This window comes from Artibeus jamaicensis, unplaced genomic scaffold, assembly GCF_021234435.1.
Source record: "Artibeus jamaicensis isolate MK-2021 breed Jamaican fruit bat unplaced genomic scaffold, CSHL_Jam_final contig_570, whole genome shotgun sequence".
NCBI lineage: Eukaryota > Metazoa > Chordata > Mammalia > Chiroptera > Phyllostomidae > Artibeus > Artibeus jamaicensis.
Window position 1 is genome coordinate 1 of NW_026521890.1, and position 21,829 is coordinate 21,829.

The 21,829-nt window shown below is 38.2% G+C and overlaps 1 protein-coding gene across 1 annotated transcript in view; it reads left to right on the plus strand.

The window, feature by feature from the left end:
* Positions 1-423: 423 nt before the first annotated feature.
* LOC128628176 (U2 small nuclear ribonucleoprotein auxiliary factor 35 kDa subunit-related protein 2-like) overlaps positions 424-21,829 on the plus strand; it is a gene marked incomplete at its 5' end in the record, with an annotated part of 34,670 nt that continues 13,264 nt past the window's right edge. Inside the window, 4 exons of the mRNA XM_053670359.1 lie at positions 424-532; positions 770-856; positions 12,146-12,264; positions 14,969-15,176. Of these exons, the coding sequence (XP_053526334.1) occupies positions 424-532; positions 770-856; positions 12,146-12,264; positions 14,969-15,176 (523 nt within the window). The remainder of the gene's footprint in view (positions 533-769; positions 857-12,145; positions 12,265-14,968; positions 15,177-21,829) is intronic.

Here is a 21,829-nt window from a genome sequence, read left to right on the forward strand (position 1 = left end):
TGTTTTAATGTGAGAAGTTTCACAAATGTGGAAGCAGTGACTAACCTTTTTGTTACCTTTTATTTTAAGCAGATAGTTGTTGAAGTACAGTTCTTTTCCAAAATGTCTACTTACAAAGAATCTTGTAAATGCTTTTTTTACATTGTTGTTCAAGTACAGTTTTCTGTCTTCTACTCCCATCCCAGCCCACCCACCCGGCCCTCCCTCCCTCCCATTTCCACCCCCTCTAGTTTTTTATAAATCCTTGTATTTCTACTTAAAGCCATGTGAAATATCTTGTGAAATTGAATCATCCTTAATTATGTCCTTTGCTATCATAAATGTATTGTAAGTGTAGATATATATATATATATATATATATATATATATAGTCTTTTTATTTATAGAATGTTCTTGTATTTTATTATGTCATTATTCCAATAGGCAAAGCTTACATGAACAATGGTTGTTGAGGGAACAGAAGGCACAAGAAGAATTCAGAGTAAAGAAGGAGAAGGAAGAGGCAGCTAGAAGGTGGCAAGAAGAACAAGAGGTAAACTCTGTCAAATGAATCACCCACAAATTAGTTAACTAAAATAAGTATATAAATAAAATGTAAAATGTTTTTCACATTAAGAAATACATATCTTGAACAAGAAAACTTTAAAGCTGGTATTCTCTGTGTAATCCTTGTATTTACATTTTTATTTGTTTGTCCCATACGTTAAATGTTTTTAAAAACTAACTCTGGAAAATTTCCCTTTCTCTTCTTTTATTTTGTCCTTTAAAGAAAAAGTTAAGGGAAGAATGGGAGGAATATCAGAGAAGAGAAAGAGAACATAAGGAGCAGAAGCTGCAGGAGAAGAGGGAAAGAGAGGTAAATTCCTGTCATGGGAACCTAAATACATTGTGTACCGTGTGCATATATGGTGTGTGATGGATTTGAAGCTGTAGGTTTGCAATAGGTTTGACTCTTTGTTTGCATTTAGGAAAAAAATTGTACTTTTTTAGGACAGACATATAGCAGAGTTTTCTTCTGATGCTTTATTTGAGTTGAATGAGGTCCATTAAATGTCAGGGAAAACTGTCATTTTTAAACTTATTTTTTATTGATTAGGCTATTACAGTTGTCCAAATTTTGTTCTCCCCTTCATTCCTCTCAGTCTTGCACGCCCCACCCTCCAGCATCATCCCAGCCTTAGTTCATGTTCATGTCATGTCATGTCATGTCATGTCATATGCTTCTTTATCTTTGAGACTTTTTTATATTTAGAGAGAGGGGACAGGAGAGAGAAAGAGAGGGAGCGAAACATCAGTTTGTGGTTGCCTCTCGAATGCCCCCTAGTGGGGACCTGGCCTGCAACCCAGGCACATACCCTGACTGGGAATTGTTGGCAACTCTCAGGCCGGCACTCAGTCTATACCAGCCAGGTTCCCATATATGCTGCTTATTCCCTGTGCCATTTTCCCCCATTCTCCCTCACCCACACCCACTGATAACCCTATGTGATCTTCATTTCTGTGAATTCTGTTCCTGTTCTCCTTATTTGCTTTCTTTGTTTTTGTTTTTAGGTCCAGTTTGATAGCTCTAAGTTTGTTATTTCACTGTTCATAGTTTTTGCTCTTCTATGGCTGGGATAAGTCCCTTTAACATTTTATATAATAATGGGGCTTGGTGATGGTGAACTCATTTAACTTGACCTTATTTGGGAAGCACTTTATCTGCCCTCCCCTTTTAAATGATAGCTTTGCTGGGTGGAGTCACGTTAAGTGTCGGTCTTTGCCTTTCATGACTACAAATTCTTCTTTCCAGCCTCTTCTTGTCTGCAAGGTTTCTTTTGAGAAGTCAGCTGGCAGTCTGGTGGGAATTCCTTTGTAGGTAACTGTCTCCTTTTCTGCTGTTTTTAAGATTCTCTTCTAATTTTTAATGTCGGGTGATTTAATTACAGTGTGCCTTGGCGTGTGCTTCCTTGGATCCAACTTCTTTGGGACTCTGAGCTTCCTGGACTTCCTGGAAGTGTATTTCCTTTGCCAGATTTGGGAAGTTTTTCTTCATCATTTGTTCAAATGAGTATTCAATTTCTTATCTTCCTCTTCTTTTTCTGGCACCCCTGTTATTCAGATGTTGGAGCTTTTAAAATTGTCCCAGAGATTCCTCAGCCTCTCCTTATTTTTAAAAATTCTTTCTTTGTTCTGTTCTGATTGAATGTTCATTTCTTCCTTTTGTTCCAAATCACTGATTTGAGACCCAGTTTCCTTCCCTTCACTGTTGGTTCCCTGTAGACTTTGCTTTACTTGACTTTGTATAGCTTTCATTTCTTACTTCATTTTGCAACCAAGCTCAGTTGTTTCTGTGAGCATCTGATTACCAGTGTTGTGAACTCCACATCTGGTAGGTTGTCCGTTTCCTTGTTGCTTAATTCTTTTTCTGGAGTTTTGATCTTGTCTTTCTTTAGGACCATATTTCTTACTTTTGGTGCACCTGGTATGTTGTAAGCTGTGGGGCCATAGGTATTCACCAAGGTGGGGCAACCCTCTTTGCTGGGTTGTGGCAGAGGGGTTAGAGATGAAACAATGCCACTTGCTCCATTCTTGCCCCTCTATACAGTAACTTCCCTCACTTGCTACAGGCAGATAGTGCCTTTCAGGTGCTGAGTCAGCTGTGTGGGTTTGTGTAAGTTTAAGGACCCTGTGGGCATCTGCAACAGACTGTTCTGTGAGGCTGGAGTTTGGTGTGCCTTCTCAGCTCCCACAGAAATTTATAGCCAGAGGTTTTGAGCCTTAGTTTCTTGCATTGAAATCCTGTGTTTCGCTGTCTATCTTTGCTGCTCTCCCTACCCCATTTATCCTCCAGCTTATCCGCATGTTAATGTGAGACCACTGGTCCACAAGACCTTGCCTTGCCCACGTGGTCTGCTGCCTTTCTTTATCTCCTTAGTTGTCAGAATTCCATGCAGTTTGATTTCCTGGCAGTTCTAGGATTTTCTTTGTTTTTAAATTGGTCTGTATCCTTCTTTTGCTTGTGTGAGGAAGCAAAGTGTTTGTACCTATACTTTCATGTTGGCCAGAACTCCCCAAAACATCTTAATTTAAGATTTTTATTTAGCTGTATCCAGTGTACCCTTTATAATATGAGAAAAAAAGGTAAAGGAGAGATAGTAAATGCTTTAGTCTCTTGAGGCTGGAAAATCTATGGTAATAACTATTCAATCTGCCATTGTAGTGCATAAGTAGCCATGATGATCGTAGGTAAATAAAGAGATATGGCAGTGTTCCAACAAAAGTTTTATTTTTTCCAAAGCAGACAGCCAGATTCCTGCTTTATTGTATATACCACTCAAGCAAATGGTCTTGTTATTCTAGGGTTCTGTCGTGTGGGGGTTGCCTTCTTTGGAGAATAATATTTTGTATAGTTGCCATGTTTTACTAGTATCTTCAAGGCTTAACTGCTAATTCAGATGTCAGCAAGAAGTATTTCAGTTAGAGAAATTAGAGATCAAAATTAGATTTTTTTTGATGTGGTTATTAAATCTTGATTTGATTGTTGGTTTCTGTTGGTAAAAGACTAATTGCTTACTAAAGAAAATAAATTTTAACTTACGTGTTAATATTCTTCATAACTTCGAGGATTGTTTTTCATCACTGACTTGGTATATTTTGATAGTTCCTTAGTACTAATGTTTATTTGAAAAATATTACAGGTAACCTTTGACTAATTCATAAGGAAGCATTTTTTAAATAATATTGCCAAGTTTTGAATAAGATAAAGTTGAGTAGTTAACCATGTGTTAATGAGGAAATAGGCATTTGGTTAATCCTATTCATGATGGGGTAGAGATAGTTTCTGGGGTGTTCGGCACTTGTATCTGAGATCATTACTTAACTCCAGTCCAAATTTTAGGTACTTTTATTTGAGTACTGCTTTCTAGGTACAGCAAGATAGATCATTTTGGGTTTTCAAGACATCAAAAATTGTTGCTTTTTGACCTGTTAGGAATTCATTCCTGTTCTAAAAGAATATTCTTCCGTTGAGATCTTTGAGGGATCGGGTAAAAACTAAGCTTTTAAATGCTTTGATTTCTTTGATTTTTAAGAAAGCCTAGTAGGAATTAAATAGAAACAGTAAAATGAAGTGAATTCTCAGCATATATAAGGGAATATGCAGTATGTTGGTCTGCTTTCTGCTAGATGGTTCTCCATTTGATGGAGATAGGACAGTGTAAAACACACAGTCCCTGTTCTTACTGAATTTATTTTCTAGATGGGTAGCCACATGATGGGTTGAGAAAAAGATAATTTTAAATGGCAGTGAGTAGTACAAAGAAGAAAAGCAAGGTAATGTGAGAGAGTAGTGGGAGATGGAATGGAGTGTTGCATGGATTATTATAGTTCTTTAGATTACATGGTCAAGGAGCACTTCTCTTAGGAGCCGCTGTTGAAGCTAACAGCTAGAGTACAAAGATCTTAGGCAGAATAAAACAAAGCTAAGGGAAGAGATGTGAGCATGGAACTCACAGAAGTCCAGAGTGCCTTCCTTAAGGATGGGGGGCAGGTGAACAGAGTAGATAGGGTCAGGACACATAAGACTTCCTGAATTGAATTTTTATGTTAAGTGTAATGGGAAGTCATTGTCTTTACTTTTCATTGATGGTTCACACAATTTTATGTGAAGAATGGGCAGTGAGTAACACGAACTGAAGAGGCAAGGATATCGAAAGGTGACCACTTAGAATACTGTTGTTTCAGATAGAATATGAATATAGTTTGAATTAACTTAGTGCTTAATAAAGATAAGTACACAGATTTTTGGGTATGTTGCAATAGAGTCAATCAGATCGTGGAAGAGTGAGGGAACAGAGGGGAGCAAAAGGGAGAATGCAAGACATGCTGTTAGCTATTCGTTTGAACAAGTTGACAAGTAAGTTGTAGCACCATTTACTGAGATGGGGCACTTACATGAGTGATAAAGGGGAGAAGGGTTTGGTTTTGAGCACTAGTTATGGAGCATTCTTAAATGATTTGGTAGAGGTCATTTTATGGAATACTTAAGGGTTAGGGTCACAAGTCTAGCAATTAAAACTTGTTTTAATGCTAGTTGGGTAGAAATTTAGTGGAATATTGCAGAACTTATTTTGCCTTATCAGTAAGTTTGAAATACCCCATAAATCCTAAATGCTGCTATACGTGTCATATTCTAGGTTTCATTAAATGTTTTGGCTAGCATTGTATCTCAGTAATAGTCACTGATACCTCATCTTAAAACCTAAAATGTGTTGTCTGTGGTAATAGGAATAGTCTTTATATATTTTTCCAGTGTATTTTATTACATTTTTTTATCTAAATTAAAATTCTTACCTGTATTCCTTTGAAATCTTCCAGGGGGTCAGTGCTATGGACAACAAAATAAAACATGAACCTTTCCATGTGCAGCATTTTGAAAATTGTTGTATGTGAAGTTTTTATCTAGTAAACTGATTGTGACTCACTTGGCATCCATTTTTTCGTTAGTTCTGTGTGTGCATTGACAGAAAGCAGGGGGAAAGACACTGGAGTGGACTGAAAATGTGATATTTTCAAAATATTTTATTTAGTATTTGAGACCCATTACTACCCTTTCTTAAAATTTTATTTAGTTGTTTTTCAAGTACACTTTTTTTGTCCATTTCTCCCCTCCCAGCCGCCGGCCCCCACCCCGTGCTCCCCACCTCCGTCCCATTTCCACCCCCCCTTAGTTCTCGTCCCTGTGTCCTTCCTATTTGTTCCTCCAAATCCATCCCCCTTTTTCGCCTTAAATTCCCTTCCCTCTCCCCTCTGGTCACTGTCCCCTTGTTCTCTATTTCAGTGTCTTTGTTTTTGTTTTTTTTTCTGCTTGCTTGTTTGTTTTGTTGTTTAGCTTCCTGTTGAAGGTGACATCATATGGTATTTGTCTTTCAGCACCTGGCCTATTTCACTCGGCATAATGCTTTCCACTTCCATCCATGTTGTTGCAAAAGGGTAGCAGCTCCTTCTTTCTCTCTGCTGCATAGAATTCTATTGTGTATATGTACCACAATTTTTCGATCCACTCATTTACTGATGGGCACCTTGGTTGCTTCCGACTCTTGGCTATTGTAAATTGTGCTGCTATGAACATCGTGGTGCATAGGTTCTTTGATATTGATGTTTTAGGATTCTTAGGATATAATCCCAGCAGTGGAATTGTTGGGTTAAAAGGCAGGTTTTTATTTTTCTGAGAAAACTCCATACTGTTTTCCACAGTGTTTGTACCAGTCAGCAATTTCACCAACACTGAATTAGAGTTCCCTTTTCCCCACAACCTCTCCAACATTTGTCATTTGTTGCTTTGTTTATGATAGCCATCCTGACAGGTGTAAAGTGGTGTCTCATTGTGGTTTTAATTTGCATCTCTCTGATAGCTAACGATATTGAGCATCTCTTCATGTGCCTCTGGATATTCTGTATGTCCTCCTTGGAGAAGTGTCTGTTCAAGTCCTTTTCCCATTTTTTAATTGGGTTGGTTGTCTGCCTAGCATGGAGTCGTGTAAGTTCTTTGTATATTTTGGAGATTAAACCTTTTTATTTTCAAGCACTTTTTTTTATGTCTGAGGTATCATTGGCAAATATGTTTTCCCATACAGTTGGTTGTCTTTTTAATTTAATACTGTTTTCTTTAGCCATGCAGAAGCTTTTTATTTTGATGAGATCCCATTTGTTTATTCTTAGGGGACATATCAGTAAAAATGTTGCTGCTTGAAATATCTGAGCTTTTCCTGCCAATGTTCTCCTCTAGGACTTTAATGGTGTCGCGGCTTATATTTGAGTCTTTTATCCATCTTGAATTTATTTTGGTTTCTGTTGTAAGTTGGTGCTCAAGTTTCATTTTTTTCACATATCTGTCCAGTTCTCTCAACACCATTTGTTGAAGAGGCTGTCTTTACTCTTTTTTATGTTACTGCCCCCTTTCTCAAATATTAATTGACTGTAGAGAGTTGGGTTGATTTCTGGGCTCTCTGTTCTGTTCCATTGGTCTATGTGCCTGTTTTTATGCCAGTACCAGGCTGTTTTGATTACAGTGGCCTTGTAATACAGTTTGATATCAGGTGTTGTGCTCCCTCCTACGTTGTTCTTCTTTCTCAAAAGTGCAGCTGCTATTCAGGGTCGTTTATTTTTCCATATAAATTTTTGAAGTGTTTGTTCTATGTCTGTGAAATATGCCATTGGTACTTTTATAGGGATTGCATGGAATCTGTATATTGCTTTGGGTAGTACGGACATTTTGATGATGTTAATTCTTCCAATCCATGAACAAGGTATATGTTTCCATTTGTTTGTGTCTTCCTTGATTTCTTTCTTCAGGGCTGTGTAGTTTTCTGCTTATGGGTTTTTTACCTCCTTAGTTAGGTTTATTCCCAGATATTTTATTTTTCTTTTTGCCATATTGAATGGGATTTTTTCCTTGATTTCTGCTTCTGCTGATTCATTGTTGGTATACAAAAAATGCCTTTGATTTCTGGATACTGACTTTGTAACCAGTTGTTTTGCCAAATTTATTAATTAGCTTGAGCAGTTTTTGGCTAGAGTCTATAGGATTTTCCATGGACACTATCATGTCATCTGCAAACAATGACATTTTGCTTCCTCTTTTCCTATTTGGATGCCTTTTATTTCCTTTTCTTGCCTGACCGCTGTGGCGAAAACTTCCAGTACTGTATTGAATAGAAGTAGTCAAAGTGGACATCCTTGTCTTGTTCCTGATCTTAGTGGAAAAGCTTTTAGTTTTTTTCCCAATGAGTATGATATTGGCTGTAGGTCTCTCATGTATGGCCTTTATTATATTGAGGAATGCTCCCTCTATTCCCACTTTGCTGAGTGTTTTTTATCTTAAATGGGTGTTGTGCCTTATCCAAAGCTTTTTCCGCGTCTATTGATATGATGATGAGGTTTTTGTCTTTGCTTTTGTTTATGTGATGTATTCCATTTACTGATTTGGGATTATTGAACCATCCTTGCATCCCTGGGACGAATCCCACTTGGTCACGGTGTATGATCTTTTTGATATATTGTTGGATGCGAATTGCCAATATTTTGTTGAGGATTTTAGCATCTATGTTCATCAGCGATATTGGCCTGAAATTTTCTGTCTTTGTTGTGTCTCTGTCTGGTTTTGGAATTAAGACAGTGCTGGCTTCCTAAAAAGAATTTGGGAGTTTTTCATCCTTCTGGATTTTTTGAAATAGTCTGTGGAGAATAGGGGTTAGCTTTTCCTTAAATGCTTTGTAGAATTCTCCTAGGAAACCATCTGGTCCAGGGCTTTTGTGGGATGGGAGTTTTTGATTACTGCCTCAATTTCTTTTGCTGTTATTGGTGTATTTAGATTATCTGCTTCTTTTTCATTGAGTTTTGGAAGATTGTATTTTTCTAGGAATGTGTCCATTTCCCCTAGGTTTTCAAATTTCTTGGCATACAGTTCTTCATAGTAATTTCTTACAGTCCCTTCCATCTCTGCGGTATCAGTTGTAATCTCTCCTCTTTCTTTTCTGATTGTGTTCATTTGTGTCCACTCTGTTCTTTTCTTGATGAGGCTACTTAAAGGTTTGTCTCTTTTGTTTATCTTCTCAAAGAAGCAACTCCTGGATTCATTGATCCTTAGAATTGTGCTTTTAGTTTCTGTGTCATTTAATTGTGCTCTAATCTTGGTTATTTCCTTCCTTCTGCTTGCTCTGGGCTGTCTTTGTTGTTGTTCCTCGAGTTCTTGCAGTTATAGGGTTAGGTTGTTTGTTTGAAGTGTTTCTGTCTTCTTTAGGTAGGCCTGTATTGCTGTAAACTTCCCTCTCAGGACTGCCTTGGCTGTGTCCCATAAGTTTTGGGTTGTTGTGAGATCATTTTCATTTGTTTCCAGTAACGTTTTGATTTCTTCCCTAATTTCATTCTTGACCCATTTCTTGTTTAATAGCATACTATTCAGTCTCCACAATTTTGGGTGCTTTCGTTCTTTTTTCTTTGGGGTTGGTTTCCAGTTATCAGTCCCTTGTGGTCAGAGAAGATGCTTGGTATGATTTCAATTTTCTTGAATTTGTTGAGGCTCGTTTTGTGTCCTATCATGTGGTCTATCTTTGAAAATGTTCCATGTGCATTTGAAAAAAATGTGTATTTAGCTTCTTTGGGATGAAGGGCTCTATATATATCAGTTAAGTCCATTTCCTCTAGGGTGTCTTTTAATGCCGCAGCATCTTTGTTGATATTTTGTTTGGAAGATCTGTCCATTTTTGATAGTGGAGTGTTAAAATCCCCTACTATAATTGTGTTGCTGTCAATATCTTCTTGAAGTCCTCTAAGATTTTCTTGATATATTTGGGTGCCCGTATGTTTGGTGCATATATGTTTATGATATTATTGTCTTCTTGGTGGATTCTTCCCTTGGGTATAATGAAGTGCCCTTCTGGGTCTCTCTTTATGGCCCTTTTTTTGAAGTCTATTTTGTCCGATATGAGAATTGCTACCCCAGCTTTTTTTTCTTGTCCGTTTGCTTGGAAAACGTGTTTCCAGCCTTTCACTTTTAGTCTGTGATGGTCTTTTGTTCCGAGGTGGGTCTCTTGTAGGCAGCATATGTGTGGGTCATGCTTCCTTATCCATTGAGCTATATACTGTGTCTTTTGATTGGAGCATTTAATCCATTTACATTTAAGGTTACTATTGATAGGTACTCATTCATTGCCACTTTTGTACCTGTGTTTCTCTCTGTCTCCCTCTTTTCCTTCCTTCCCTTAAAGCAGTCCTTTTAGTATTTCTTGTAGGACTGGTTTGGTGGAATCATATTCTTTTAGACTTCTTTTGACTTGGAAGCTCTCTATTTGGCCTTCTATCTTGATTGAGAGCCTTGCTGGGTAAAGTAGCCTTTGTTGTAGGCCTCTGGTTCTCATTACTTGGAATATTTCTTGCCATTCTCGTCTTGCTTGGAGTGTTTCCATTGAGAAGTCAGTAGCTAAGTTTATTGGGGCTCCCTTGTATGTTACTTCTTTTTTCTCTCTTGTTGCCTTTAAGATTCTCTCTCTGTCTTGGAATTTTGCCATTTTAATGACGATGTGTCTTCAAGTAGGCCTCTTTGGGTTGCTCTTGATTGGGACTGTCTGTGATTACTGGATTTGTGTGACCTTTTCTCTCATCAAATTAGGGAAATTTTCTCTCATTACTCTTTCGAATACGTTTTCTATCTCTTGTTCTTCTTCTTCTCCTTCTGGTATCCCTATTATTCGGATGTTATTACATTTCATCTTGTGTTGCATTTCTCTTAATCCTCTTCATTCTTTCTGAGCCTCATTTCATTTTCTTGCTCTTTCTGTGAGATTCTTTCTACCTTGTCTTCCAACTCACTGATCCTATCCTCCACCTCATGGATCCTACTTTTGAAACTTCCTCTGTGTTCTTCAATTCGGAAATTGTATTCTTCATTTCCTCTTGTCCCTTGCTGATATTTTCTTTTTCATGTTGGTGTAGTTTGCAGAGAGATCATTATAGTTCCCCTGTAGTTTCTGATAGCTCATTGTGAGCTCTTTGAACCGCACAATAACCAGTGCTGTGAGTTCAGTATCTGATAGTTGATTAGCGCCTATTTCATCTAACATTCTTTCTGAAGTTTCTGCTTTTTCTTTCATTTGGGGATTGTTTCTTTGTCTTCCCATTGTTTGAGACTCTTCTTGTTAGTCTCAGCTTCTAAAATTGATCTGTTCTGACACCCTGGGTTTATGGTGTGAATTTCTGTGGTATGATACCTGTGAAGTTCAGTGGTGCAGACTCCTTCAAGTATCTTGATGTTCTCCGTCTCCACCTACTCTCACGCTGGTCCTCGCGCTGGTCCCCTCGTTGGTCACCTATCACTGCTGAGTGTCCTGGGTCCAGTAGCCTCCTCCTCCAGCACCCAGGCCTGTTACTACGGCAGCGGCACAGGGGCCGAGAATGTCCCGGCTCCAGTAACTGACTCCTCTGCCGCCCAGGACCATCACGCGGGTTTGGAGTGTCCCGGCTCCCGTCCCTGACTCCCCGGCTCCCGGGCCTGTTGCTATGGCTGCGGCACAGGGGCTGCGTGAGTCCCAGCTCCTGTAGCTGACACGGGCACTGTCTGGTATTTCAGTGTCGGTCACAATCTCTGGTCTTTTAATTTCATAAATGCTGGGTAACCGATGGTTTATTGTGCTGTTTCTCTATAGATCTGCCAGGATTTTCACCCACGAGTAGAGGAGCTAGAATCCGCTCCGTCTTACTCCGTCGCCATCTTCCCAGCCTCCTTGCCCTTTTTTAAGAATAGTTTTTTCACCTTAAATTCCCTCCCCTCTCTCCTCTGGTCACTGTCCCCCTGTTCTTTATTTCAGTGTCTTTGTTTTTATTTTGCTTGCTTGTTTGTTTTGTTGTTTAGGTTCCTGTGGAAGGTGAGATTATATGCTATTTGAATTTAAGGGGAAAAAGGGGAGGGATTTAGAGGAATAAGTATAAAGGACACAGGGACAATAACTAAGGGGGGGTGGAAATGGGGGGGGGGTGGGGGAGCACAGGGTGGGGTGGGATGGGATGGGAGAAATAGACAGAAAACTGTACTTGAGAAATAATTAAATTAAAAAATGCCGGTTAAAAAAAAGAATAGTGTTTTCAGTAACATTAATTTAGTAGTAAACTATTAGATCAAGTCTGAATATGTGTAATCACTTTTGTGATTGTTTTATAGAAGAGCAACTAAGGTTTACTGAAGAATAAAAATAGTACCGAATCGCCGCTGTGGGCTGTACTTGTTTCTCGTCCTTAATGTACAGATGAACAACAGCACACACTCTTAGCCAATGATAGTATGTTTTATCTGCTTCAGAACAACTTTGATTTCTCTCAGTGGTGCTTCTCTGTCAAGTCTTTTGACCCTTTTTGGAGTGGGTGGACAAAGAGAAACCTTGGTGACTGCTCCTGGTTGCCATACTGATGCATAATTGCCAATGCCTGGGAGCCAAGAGAAACACACAGCTCATGTCTCAGCACAATTGTTTGTAAAGTCTCAATTGCATGCTACAACCTAAGTGTGTATATTGTTAAAATAATCAGTTTTTATTTTTGACCAAAATATTTTAAACATTTAATTCTTTATGGATTTTTAAACCACCAGTCAAGTCTTGGTTATTTTCAACAGTTTACAACTGCTGCCACATGGCAAAACCCAGAACCACCCATGGACTTAAGAATAATGGAGAAAGACCGAGATAACTGTCCATTCTACAGTAAAACAGGAGCTTGCAGATTCGGAGATAGGTAAATTTTTTATTTATTTTCTGAGTTACAGAGTGAAAACATCGAGGATCTGGAGTTCTTTTTTTATGGAGAAGCACAGGCTCCCTCAAAAGTTTGAAGTTTTAAGAATCTGACATTGCTATGTTTTTGTAGCTTCGCCTCTGCAAACCATTGCTTACTCACCAACATCTGTTCCCCAGGTGCGCTTAGCCCAGTTCTCTGATGGTGAGTCCATTGGACTCCTTCCACAACTTTATGAAGACATTCTGCCTTTTGATTTGTACATAGGCCTTCATTAATCTGTATGGGCAACCTTGATGGGGAATAATACATTAGTGATGTTTTAGGAAACATTCTGTTTTTTTTTTTTAATAGAAAACACCGTGCAGAATAAGGTTGTATTTTATTTTTTAGCCAAATGGGAGGGCTATTTAGCCAAATATCTTATATTTTTATTTATGTTGTTTGTTTCTGTTTGTTGGGTGTTTTTATTGGTGTTCTATTACAGTTGTCCCAGTTTTTCCTCCATTGTTCTCCCCTGCCCCTGTAATTTTACAAATTGCTGCAGTCTTCTGGATATCTCTGAAGGACAAGATTAGTGAAGAGAGGGAAGTTATTCTTCCTCAGAATAATTAGTCTGAGTATGCTCACACTTAGGAACAGGCTTCCTGTTTTTAACCTTTACAGCTGTCACTTTTAAAAAGTTACTTATGTTCTTTCTGTCTTATTTTATCCTGTGTAGATGGGTATTAAAACAATTATCCCTCTATAAGGTAGTTCACACTGAAGTGAGTCAGTGTTTATGAAGCATATGCAACAATGCCAAGCACAAGGCAAATACTATCTTAGCATTTGCTGGCATTTCCATTATGATCATTGTTGTTGCTATTCTCTGAGTCATTCTTCTCTTCTGGATTGGGTTATCTGAACAATCCAGAACAAAATATTTGTGTGGAAAACAAATATTGATGTCTGTTGGTTCAGTAAATATTTAAATATTTCTATTACGGGTACTTGTGCTTTTTATAATTTACTTTATTATGTTAATAAGCAAAGTAGGTAAAGATTTATAGTGAATGAGTTCATGTGAGACAAATTATAATTTTAATTCTGATTTCCATTGAAAATCTGATTATAAGAAATGTCATATTAATTCTAAAAAAGAGAAAAGAATAAATATATTTGTAAGTGTATAATGTGAAACTGTATGGTTCCCTTCTGTATTGTATTCAAGAAGGGAACTTGTATGATACTATATCTTCTTCATAGTTCTAAAATCTCAATTTACAGGTAATACTACCAACCAAGATAAATTTTTCTGCTTTTTTAATTATGTCTAATTATCACGTACAGCTGAGTCAGCTCAGCACTGACCACATTTAAACAAGAAAACAATCCTGTTTTTTATGATGGTTAACCTCATTTATTAAAATAAAATAAAATTTTATTGATTATAATAACATGTAATAAGTAAACTACAGCAATAAGTCTTTCACACTCATGTCATTCCAGTCTTCACTGGAGTAGCACTCTTGAATTCTTTCAAAACCTTTCTCTTAGCATTCAGAGTTCGTCTAACTCATTTTGTGCAAAACAGCTAGTTTTAGGGCAGTCATGTGTCCCTTTCAACGTGCCTGCCTCACTGAGCTTGATTTTTCCCAGCTTTCGATTTAATGGAAGAGATGTGTGACTCTGCCTTTCAGCTGAGTTCACAGAGTCCAAGGTTATGGATAGGGTCAGTGTGGTTGTTCCAGGGAATGGAAAGGCCAGAGGAGAGCTAGAAATAACGAGACAGCTTGTCTGTGCAGCCATCACAACATATAGAGTTATTAAGTTTGTCATTTAAATGGACATGGTGGTGCACCCAAAAATAATAAAAGTAGTTACATCAACGATTACTGATCACAGATTACCGTAACAAATAAAATAATGAAAAAGTTTGAAATACTGTGAAAATTACCTAAATGTGGCGCAGATGGGAAGGGAGTGAGTGCTGTCGGAAAAACAATGCCAATAAACATCTATATGATGCTGATGTTCAAGACAGACCTTCATTTAAAAAGAAAAAGAAACAATGTCTTTCAAAAATAATGAAGCACAAGCTTTGCATGCATTATTCCCACATATGTGATGAGTACTCTCCAGAGTCCCACATATGGTAACTGCATGTTACCACAATTTGGGGATTAAATGGACTTTTTTTCCCTGTGTTTTCCTATATATAGAGGCTGCTGAACTTCATTGAAAGGGAGCTGAATGGTATAAGTATTTGGAAGTAATTCCCAAATGTACATTTTAATGACACGCCATAGTTTGTTAATGTTTTTCTTTTCTTTTCTTTTTTTTTGGAGAGAGGCGTAGAGAGGTAGAAAAAGAGAATGAGAAACACCAATTGACTGCCTCTCCTATGCACCCCCACAGGGGAGCATACCCACACAGCAGGCACGTGTCTTGTCCACGAATTGAACCAGTGACCTTTTTCTTTGTGGAACAAAGCTGCCAACTAAGCTACGCTGACCAAAGCTTGTCACTATCAATATACTCTTTTTGAGAAAAAATGTTATTTCCACAGTGTTGAAATGAGATGTCTAAGTGAAATTTATTATATTAAAATTAAGTCAAAACATCTGAGTTCCAGAGTCTCTATTTAGAATTTAGAGCAAGGTCTTTATGTGTAATATGTAACTATTGGGCTGCTGAGTGTAAACTTTTGCTTCTTATGCAGGTGTTCACGTAAACACGATTTCCCCACATCGAGTCCCACGCTCCTCATTAGAAGCATGTTCACAACGTTTGGAATGGAGCAGTGCAGTAGGGATGACTATGACCCCGACGCCAGCCTGGAGTACAGCGAAGAGGAGACCTACCAGCAGTTTCTGGACTTCTACAAGGACGTGCTCCCTGAGTTCAAGAATGTGGGGAAAGTGAACCGGGTTCACTCCCTACTGAAGTACCTGACGGGACGGGGGAGTAAGGGCTGTCCATCTAGGCGGGCGCATGTGCGATGGCTCAGTGCCTGGCCCAGTGTCCGCCACCCAGCCATTTGGAGAAATATTACCCCTTTAGGACTTACCTTCATTTTTAAAACATTTTAACTTATTTTATAGAGGAGAAGAGAGGGAGAAAGAAGGAGAGACACATCAGTGTGTAGTTGCCTCTCAAGCATTCACTACTGAGGGCCCGGCCAGCAACCCAGGCATGTCCCCAACTGGAAATTAAACCAGTGACCTTTTGATGCACAGGCCTGCATTTAATCCACTGGTGGAGCCACACCAACCAGGGCACTGGCTTACCTTCTTTTTCACACTCCTCATTGCTTTATAGTATAGGTACAACATGAAATCATAAACTACCACTACCATGTATTTGTTAGATGCGAGGTTTTTATTACAAAGGATTATTTATTCTGTACATTTATGGTTCAGCTTCTTTACATCCTATGAGTTCTTTTATAGGATGTAAATAGTTAATGCAACATTCATTTACATGTCTATGATGGTGAATGCACTCCCTTCCTTTGTAGTTGGTCTTATCTATAGCTGCAGCATAACACAAACTGTTTTTGTTATTTCATTGTGTTGACAGTGCTTGCTTTCCTCTTCCAAGCAACCTGCACATTGTTCCTTTTGGAGCTTAGAACATATATCATGGTACTTTTACATTATTTTTATACATCGGATACTTCCATAGTGAATATAGTATCTAAAATTTGTGGTTTGTAACACTGAGTGAGGGAGAAGTATGCCACTTGCACATAGTAGTTTTTTCATACTCTGTTTTATTTTTTAATTGTTGTTCAAGTTGTCCCCATTTTCTGCAACATTCCCCTGCACCCAGTGATCCCCACTTCCCACCCTTGATTCTATACCCATTTAGTTTTGTCCACGTGTCCTTTATACATATTCCTGGAAACCCTTTCTCCTTTACCTTCCATTGTCCACTCCCACCTGCCCTCTGGTTACTAACAATATTCTTAAAAGCTTAGTCAAACCAGGTCTATTGCTATTGGTCCCAGAGATCATTATTGTAATCCTACCATACTAAAGCCTCCTGCCTTGTTTACGATTTGGGTTTATTTTTTCCCTTTTTAAAAATTTAATTACTGTTCAACTAGAGTTTTCTGTTTTTTTACTCCCATCCCAGCTCCCACCCAGTGCTCCCCACCTCCCTCCCACATCCACCTCCTTTAGTTGTTGTCCATGTGTCCTTCACACTAGTTCCTGTAAATCCTTCCCCTTTTCCCCCTGAAATTCCCTCCTCTCTCCTTTCTGGTCACTGTACCCTTATCCTCTACTTCAGTGTCTTTGTTTTTATTTTGCTTGCTTGTTTTGTTGCTAGCTTCCTGTTAAAGGTGACATCATATGGTATTTGTCTTTCAACACCTGGCTTATTTCACTCAGCATAATGCTTTCTAGTTCCATCCATGCTGTTGCAAAGGGTGGGAGCTCCTTCTTTCTCTCTGCTGGATGGAATCCCATTGTGTATATGTACCACAATTTTTTGATCCATTCATTTGCTGATGGGCACTTAGGTTGCTTCCAGCACTTGGCTATTGTAAATTGTGCTGCCGTGAGCATTGGGGTGCATAGGTTCTTTGGGATTGGTGTTTCACGGTTCTTAGGATATAATCTGAGCAGTGGAATTGCTGGGTCAAAACACAGATCCATTTTTAGTTTTCTGAGAAAATACCATACTGTTTTCCATAATGGCTGTACCAGTCTGCATTCCCACCCACAGTGAACTAAGGACCCCTTTTCCCCACAACCTCCCCAACATTTGTTGTTTGTTGCTTTGTTTATGATAGCCCTCCTGACTGGTGTAAAGTGGTATCTCATTGTGGTTTTAATTTGCATCTCTCTGATAGCTTAACGATATTGAGCATCTCTTCATGTGTCTCTGGATATTCTGTATGTCCTCCTTGGAGAAGTGTCTGTTCAAGTCCTTTTCCCATTTTTTTTAATTGGGTTGGTTGTCTTCTTAGAGTGGAGTTGTGTAAGTTCTTTGTATATTTTGGAGATTAAACCCCTTGTCTGAGGTATCATTGGCAAATATATTTTCCCATACAGTTGGTTGTCTTTTTAATTTAATACTGTTTTCCTTAGCCATGCAGCTTTTAATTTTGATGAGATCCCATTTGTTTATTCTTTTCTTTATGTCCCTTGTGCTAGGGGACATATCAGTAAAAATGTTGCTGCTTGAAATATCTGAGCTTTTCCTGCCAATGTTCTCCTCTAGGACTTTAATGGTGTCACGGCTTATATTTAAGTCTTTTATCCACCTTGAATTTATTTTGGTGTATGGTGTAAGTTGGTGCTCAAGTCTCATTTTTTTTGCACATAGCTGTGCAGTTCTCCCAGCACCATTTGTTGAAGAGGCTGTCTTTACTCCATTTTATGTTACCGCCCCCTTTGTCAAATATTAGCTGTGCGTAGAGACTTGGGTTTATTTCTGGGCTTTCTGTTCTGTTCCATTGGTGTGTGTGCCTGATTTTTTGCCAGTACCAGGCTGTTTTGATTACAGTGGCCTTGTAATACAGTTTGGTATCAGGTATTGTGATCCCTCCTACTTTGTTCTTTCTCAGAATTGTAGCTGCTATTCGGGGTCATTTATGGTTCCATATAAATTTTTGAAGTGTTTGATCTATGTCTGTGAAGTATGTCATTGGTACTTTAATAGGTATTGCATTAAATCTGTAAATATCTTTGGGTAGTATGGATATTTTGATCATGTTCATTCTTCCAGTCCATGAACATGGCATATGTCTCCATTTGTTTGTGTCTTCCTTGATTTCTTTCTTCAGTGTTGTGTAGTTTTCTGTATACATCTCATTACCTCCTTGGTTAGGTTTATTCCTAGGTATTTTATTTTTCTTTTTGCTATATCAAAAGGGATTTTTTCCTTGATTTCTGCTTCTGCTTTTTCATTGTTGGTATATAAAAATGCCTTTGATTTCTGGATATTGACTGTGTATCCTGCTGTTTTGCCAGATTCATTTATTAGGTTGAGCAGTTTTTGGGTAGAGTCTATAGGATTTTCCATGTACATTATTATGTCATCTGCACAGAGTGACAGTTTTATTTCCTTCTTTCCAATTTGGATGCCTATTATTTTCTTTTCCTGTCTGATTGCTTTAGCTAAAACTTCCAATGCTATATTCAGTAGAAGTGGTGAAAGTGGACAGCTTTGTCTTGTTCCTGATCTTAGTGGAAAAGCTTTTAGTTTTTTTCCCATTGAGTATGATGGTTGGTGTAGGTCTCTCATATATGGCCTTTATTATGTTGAGGAATGCTCCGTCTATTCCCACTTTGCTGAGTGTTTTTATTATAAAGGGTGTTGTACCTTCTCAAAAGCTTTTTCTGCATCTATTGATATGATCATGTGATTTTTGTCTTTGCTTTTGTTTATGTGATGTATTACATTTACTGATTTGCGACTATTGAACCATCCTTGCATGCCTGGGATGAATCCTAGTCGGTCATGGTGTATGATATTTTTGATATATTGTTGGATGCGATTTGCCAATATTATGTTGAGGATTTTATTTTATTTTTTTAAAGATTTTATTTATTTATCTTTAGAGGGGAAGGGAAGGAGAGAAGGAGAGAAACATCAATGTATGGTTGCCTTTCATGCATCCCCTGCTGGGAACTGGCCTGCAGGGAACCAGCCTGCAACCCAGGCATGTGCCCTGACTGGGAATTGAACTGAGATTCTCTGGTTTGCAGACCTGTGCTTAAGAGTCTGTGTTCATCAGCGATATTGGCCTGAGGTTTTCTTTCATTGTTGTATCTCTATCTGGTTTTGGAATGAGGATGATGCTGGCTTCATAAAAAGAGTTTGGGAGTTTTCCATCATTTTGGATTTTTTGGAATAGTCTGTGAAGGATAGGGGTTAGCTCTTTCTTAAATGCTTTGCAGAATTTTCCTGTGAAACCATCTGGTCCAGGGCTTTTGTGTGATGGGAGTTTTTGATTATTGCTTCAATTTCATTTGCTGTTGTTGGTCTATTCAGGCTTTCCGCTGCTTCTTCACTGAGTTTTGGAAGATTATATTTGTCTAGAAATGTGTCCATTTCCCCTAGGATTTCAAGTTTCTTGACATATAGTTCTTCATAGTAATTTCTTACAATCCTTTGTATTTCTGTGGGGTCAGTGGTAATCTCTCCTCTTTCATTTCTGATTGTGTTAATTTGGGTCCTCTCTCTTTTTTTCCTGATGAGCTTAAAGGCTTGTCTATTTTGTTTATCTCTTCAAAAAACCAGTTCTTGGAGTCATTGATTGTTGTTAGAATTGTCCTTTAGTCTCTATGTCATTTAATTCTGCTATTATCTTGGTTATTTTATTTTTTCTACTTGCCCTGGGCTGTTGTTTGTTGTTTTTTCTCAAGTGTTTGTAGGCATAGGGTTAGGTTGTTTGTTTGAAATGTTTCTCTCTTTTTTAGGTAAACCTGTATTGCTATGAACTTCCCTCTCAGGACTGCCTTTGCTGTGTCCTGTAAGTTTTGGGTTGTTGTGAGTTCACTTTAATTTTTTTCCAGAGAGTTTATAATTTCTTTTGTAATTTCATTGTCGACCCTTTGTTGTTTAAAAGCGTGCAATTCAGTGACCATGATTTTGAGTGTTTTGGGTTTTTCCCTTTGGGGTTGGTTTGCAATTTCAGTCCCTTGTGGTCAGAGAAAACACTTGATATGAAGTGGCAATCTTCTTGGATTTTTTGAGGGTGTTTTGTGTCCTATCATGTGGTCTGTCTTTGAGAATGTTCCATGTGCATTTGAAAAGAATGTGTATTTAGTTTCTTTGGGATGAAGGGTTCTGTATATATCAGTTAAGTCCATTTAATCTAGGGAATTGTTCAATGCTGTAACATCTTTGTGGATATTTTGTTTGGAAGATCTGTCCATTTTGACAGTGGAGTGTTAACATCTCCTACTATAAATGTTGCTGTCAATATATTTTTTGAAGTCCTTCAAGCTTCTCTGTATGTATTTGGGTGCTCCTATGTTGTGTGTGTGTGTGTGTGTGTATGTATGTTACACATATATATATATATATGGGAGTATATATATATATATATATATATATATATATATATATATATATATATATATATATATATATTTACAATGTTTATGTCCTCATGATGGATTTGTCTCTTTAGTATTAAGAAGTGACCTCCTGGATGTCTTTTTAAAAATCTATTTTGTCTGATATAAGTATTGCTAACTGAGCTTTCTTTTCATATATGTATGCTTGACAAATTTGTTTGCAGTCCTTCACTTTTAGTCTGTGTGGGTCTTTCCTCCTGAGGTGGGCCTCTTGTAGGCAGCATATGTGTGGGTCATGCTTTCTTATCCATTCAGCTATTCTGTGGCTCTTGATTGGAGCATTTAATTCATTTTTGTTTAAGATGATTATTGATAGGTTCTTACTCATTGCCATTTTTGTACCTGTGTTCCTCCCTGTCTCTCTCTCTCTCTCTCTCTCTCTTTTCCCTTAAAGCAGTCCTTCTAGCATGTCTTGTATAGCTGGTTCACTGGAGGCGTATTCTTTTAGACTTCTTCTGTCTTGGAAGTTCTTTACTTGGCCTTCTCTCTTGATTGAGAGCCTTGCTGGGTAAAGTAGCCTTTACCTTGATTGCAGCCCTCTGGTTCTCATTACTTGGACTATTTCTTGCCATTCTCTTCTTGCTTGGAGAGTTTCCATTGAGAAGTCAGCAGTTAACCATATTGGGGCTCCCATGTATGTTACTTTGTGTTTCTCCCTTGCTGCCTTTAAGATTCTCTCTTTGTCTTGGAATTTTGGCTTTTAGCAATGATGTGTCCTAAAGTGGGCCTCTTTGGGTTCCTCTTGATTGGAACTCTCTGTGTTTCCTGGACTTGTGTGACTTTTTCTCTGAACAAATTGGAAAGTTTTCTATCATTACTTTTTCAAATAGATTTCCTATCCCTTGCTCTTCTTCTCCTTTTGGTATCCTACTATTCGGATATTATTACGTTTCATATCGTCTTGCATTTCTCTTAACCCCTCTTCATTCCTTCTGACCGAGCCTCTTTTCCTTTTCTTGCTCTTTCTGGGTGTTTTTTTTCTACTTTGTCCTTCAAGTCACCGATTCGATCTTCTGCTTCATCAATCCTACCAGTCTGTTCTTCAGGTCAGAAATTGTGTTCTTCATTTCTTCTTGCCCCTTGCTGATTGTTTCCATTTACTTTTTCATGTTGATACAGTTTTCAGTGAGTTCATTATAGTCCCCCTGTAGTTTCTGGTAGCTCATTATGAGCTCTTTGAACTTCCTGATAACCAGTGCTTTGAATTCAATATTTGATAGTTGACTGCATCTGTTTCATCTAGCATTCTTTCTGAGGCTCCCTCTCCTTCTTTCATTTGGAATATTTTCTTTGTCTTCCCATTGTTTGTGAGACTCCTCTTGCTAGCTTCAGCCTCTTAAATTGATTTGTTCTGGCTTCCTGGATTTATGATATAAACTTTTGTGGTATAATACTTGTGAGATTCAGTGGTGTAGTCTCCTTAATCTCCTAAGCTCACTAGTCTTGGAATGTCCTGTAAGTTGGCTCTGTGTTTGACTTTGGGT